The sequence below is a fragment of the Tupaia chinensis genome, unplaced genomic scaffold (assembly GCF_000334495.1).
Source record: "Tupaia chinensis unplaced genomic scaffold, TupChi_1.0 Scaffold145592_1, whole genome shotgun sequence".
NCBI lineage: Eukaryota > Metazoa > Chordata > Mammalia > Scandentia > Tupaiidae > Tupaia > Tupaia belangeri.
The window spans coordinates 1,818,413-1,820,801 of record NW_006205449.1 but is presented as its reverse complement, the minus strand read 5'-3'; the positions used below and the strand labels follow the sequence as shown (position 1 = coordinate 1,820,801).

Sequence of the window (2,389 nt, the reverse complement as noted above, 5' to 3'; positions counted from 1 at the left end):
AGCTCGGCCTCGCGCCCCGCCGCGCCCTCTGCGTCGTCCGGCAGCAGCCCGGGCGGCTGGAAGCTGGCGAAGGCCTCCCTCTTGGACTTGAGGACGACCGGCCGGCCGCGCCACTCGGCCTGCAGCACCTTCTTGCCCCTCTCGTAGTACAGGCAGCGCTGGTAGCGCAGGGTGGCCGCCACGCACAGGTCCTCGCACAGGTCGCCCATGAGCGCGCCGCCCCGGTAGTCCCGGCACTGGAAGGAAGGGGACAGGGGTCAGGACGCGGGAGAGGAAGGGGACAGGCCGGCCCCGCGACCGGGGGAGCTCACAGTCCACCTATGGGGAGGAACCGGCCAGGCAGCAGGCCACTCAGAGAGCGAGTTCAGAGAGGGGCCGTGCGGTCCTCCAGGCCCAGGGTTGGTGTTCAGAGGCAGGACAGCCCAGTGTCCTGGGAAGACCTGACACTATGACACGCCGGGGGCACGGGCTGGGCCAGGCCCGCGGCCCTCAACTCGGCCTGTGCCTTGGGATGGCGGGAGAGCGTCCAACAGCCCTGCCGAGAACAGGACCGGCCTGCGCTGAGGGTTCGCAGGATCCTGCCCGCCTGGGGTCTACCGCAAGGCCCTTGCAGCTGGAGCTCACGGGCTGCTGTTTCAGACAGAAAGTGGTTCCTGCTGCTACAGGGACCCAGGCTGGGTGGGTTCCAGGTGATTGGAGGGGAACCGAGGGAAGACGCAGCGGTCAGACATGGCCAGCCACGCGCGTCGGAGAGTCCGAGGCACCAGAGGGACCTCGGGACGCATTCTGGCACTGTACGGAGAGTGTGAGGACACGCCGGGTCTCCTAACCCTCAGGTGTATTTCCTTAGAATGCAGCCACTCAGTGATGCTCCCCCACACTTCAGAGTCCCTAAGAAGACTGTCACCTGCCACGCCTGCCGGATGGAGGACAAAGGGGCGGGGTGTAGGACAGAATGAAAGGAGCTGGTAATCTGTCCTCATCTTTATGAAAACCTGAATCCTGGGCACATGCTGAGCAGCTAGCTGGTCAGGCTCCTCCCAGGCCTTACAGCAGGGGTGAGCACAGATGGTAAGGAGCGAACTTCCTCATCTCACCCACTTCCCCCACAAGTCAGTCTCATATCAGCAAATAAAGACCTGCCTCCCTTCCTGGAGCTTCTACAGCTCAGACGAGGGAGTCGCCCCAGTTCTCAGAAGGTCGTAAGATGCATATGAAATCTGGAACTCGCAGTTCTCACCCTTGGTCATTTACGGTGAGGGCCTTGGGTGTCAGCAGGGGCAAATGGGCATCGTGCACATGGGACAAAGGACTGGACAGGAGCCAGGAACCGGGAACTCCGGCTCTGATGGTGCTGCGATGTCCTTGGCGTGCCCCTAACTGCCTGGGGCCGGCAGTCCCTCCCTGTCACCCTGTCTGCCACCCTTGCATAGTTACCACACGGGCTGAGAACCGTACGTAGGAACTACAGGTGCGTCCGAGCCCAGGCCTCCTGAGACGCCCTTGAACTTTCAGTGGGGCACTGTTGAAGGCAGCTGGTTGCATCCCGTTGGCCAGCCTTATTAACCCTAAGTACATTATAAGCAGCTTCTTGATGTCACAAGCTTAGCTCCAATGCCTATACCGATAAATAATTGCAACACATCAAAAAAGCTCTAAAAACTGCATGTTTTTCATGACACATTTGGCCTCATGTGATGTCAAACCCCCATCAAAAAACTATGAGGCTATTTCTGCCTGTTTGTGTTGCCTGGTGTGCATTCGGATGCATTTCGCTACAGAATAATTTGTTTGTTTGCTTGCTGGTGCTCCCCTGTATGCAAAATATGAAGTATGTAAGTACCACATTGTCTTTCGAACATTCAGAAAAGTTTGAATTTTAAAACATGCCTGGCTCCAGAAGAGTTAGATAAGAGGTTGGGGACCATAGGCAAATTATTCCAAGCACTTATTAAAAGGTACTCTCAGTGCTTAAAAGAAGTATGTAGAGGCCAGCAGCAGGGTAGGGGGGTTAAGGCGCTGGATCCCACGTGGCCTACTTCGCAATTCAAGTCCTGACCTGGCAGCTTGAAAATCGTGCCGGGCACATGTTCATGCATGCCCAGAATTCCAAGAAAAGAATGGAGGAGAAGGGGCTGTGGCATGGCCACCCCCCAGGGAGTGACTTCTCACTTTCCCTATCTCTCTCCCTCTGATAAGCACATCTGCCCTATAGCAAAAAATCTAAAAAAAGAAGAAGTAATAGATTTTCAGGACTATTTCAGGCAGCATCTCAACAACAGCCTGAAAAACCGAAGCCAGCCCACTGAAGCTGGTCAGTCTGGCTTCCTGCTGGGGAGGGCCTTCTGCCGGGCTTCAGATCTTGTATATCAGGGGGAATGGGGGCATT

General features: G+C 56.8%; 1 protein-coding gene across 1 annotated transcript in view; it reads right to left on the bottom strand.

Annotated features, from left to right (window-relative positions):
- Positions 1–2,389, bottom strand: part of DIPK1C (divergent protein kinase domain 1C) — a 30,127-nt gene that overhangs the window by 12,392 nt on the left and 15,346 nt on the right. Inside the window, exon 4 of the mRNA XM_006168123.1 lies at positions 9–236. Coding sequence (XP_006168185.1) covers positions 9–236 — 228 coding nt within the window. The remainder of the gene's footprint in view (positions 1–8; positions 237–2,389) is intronic.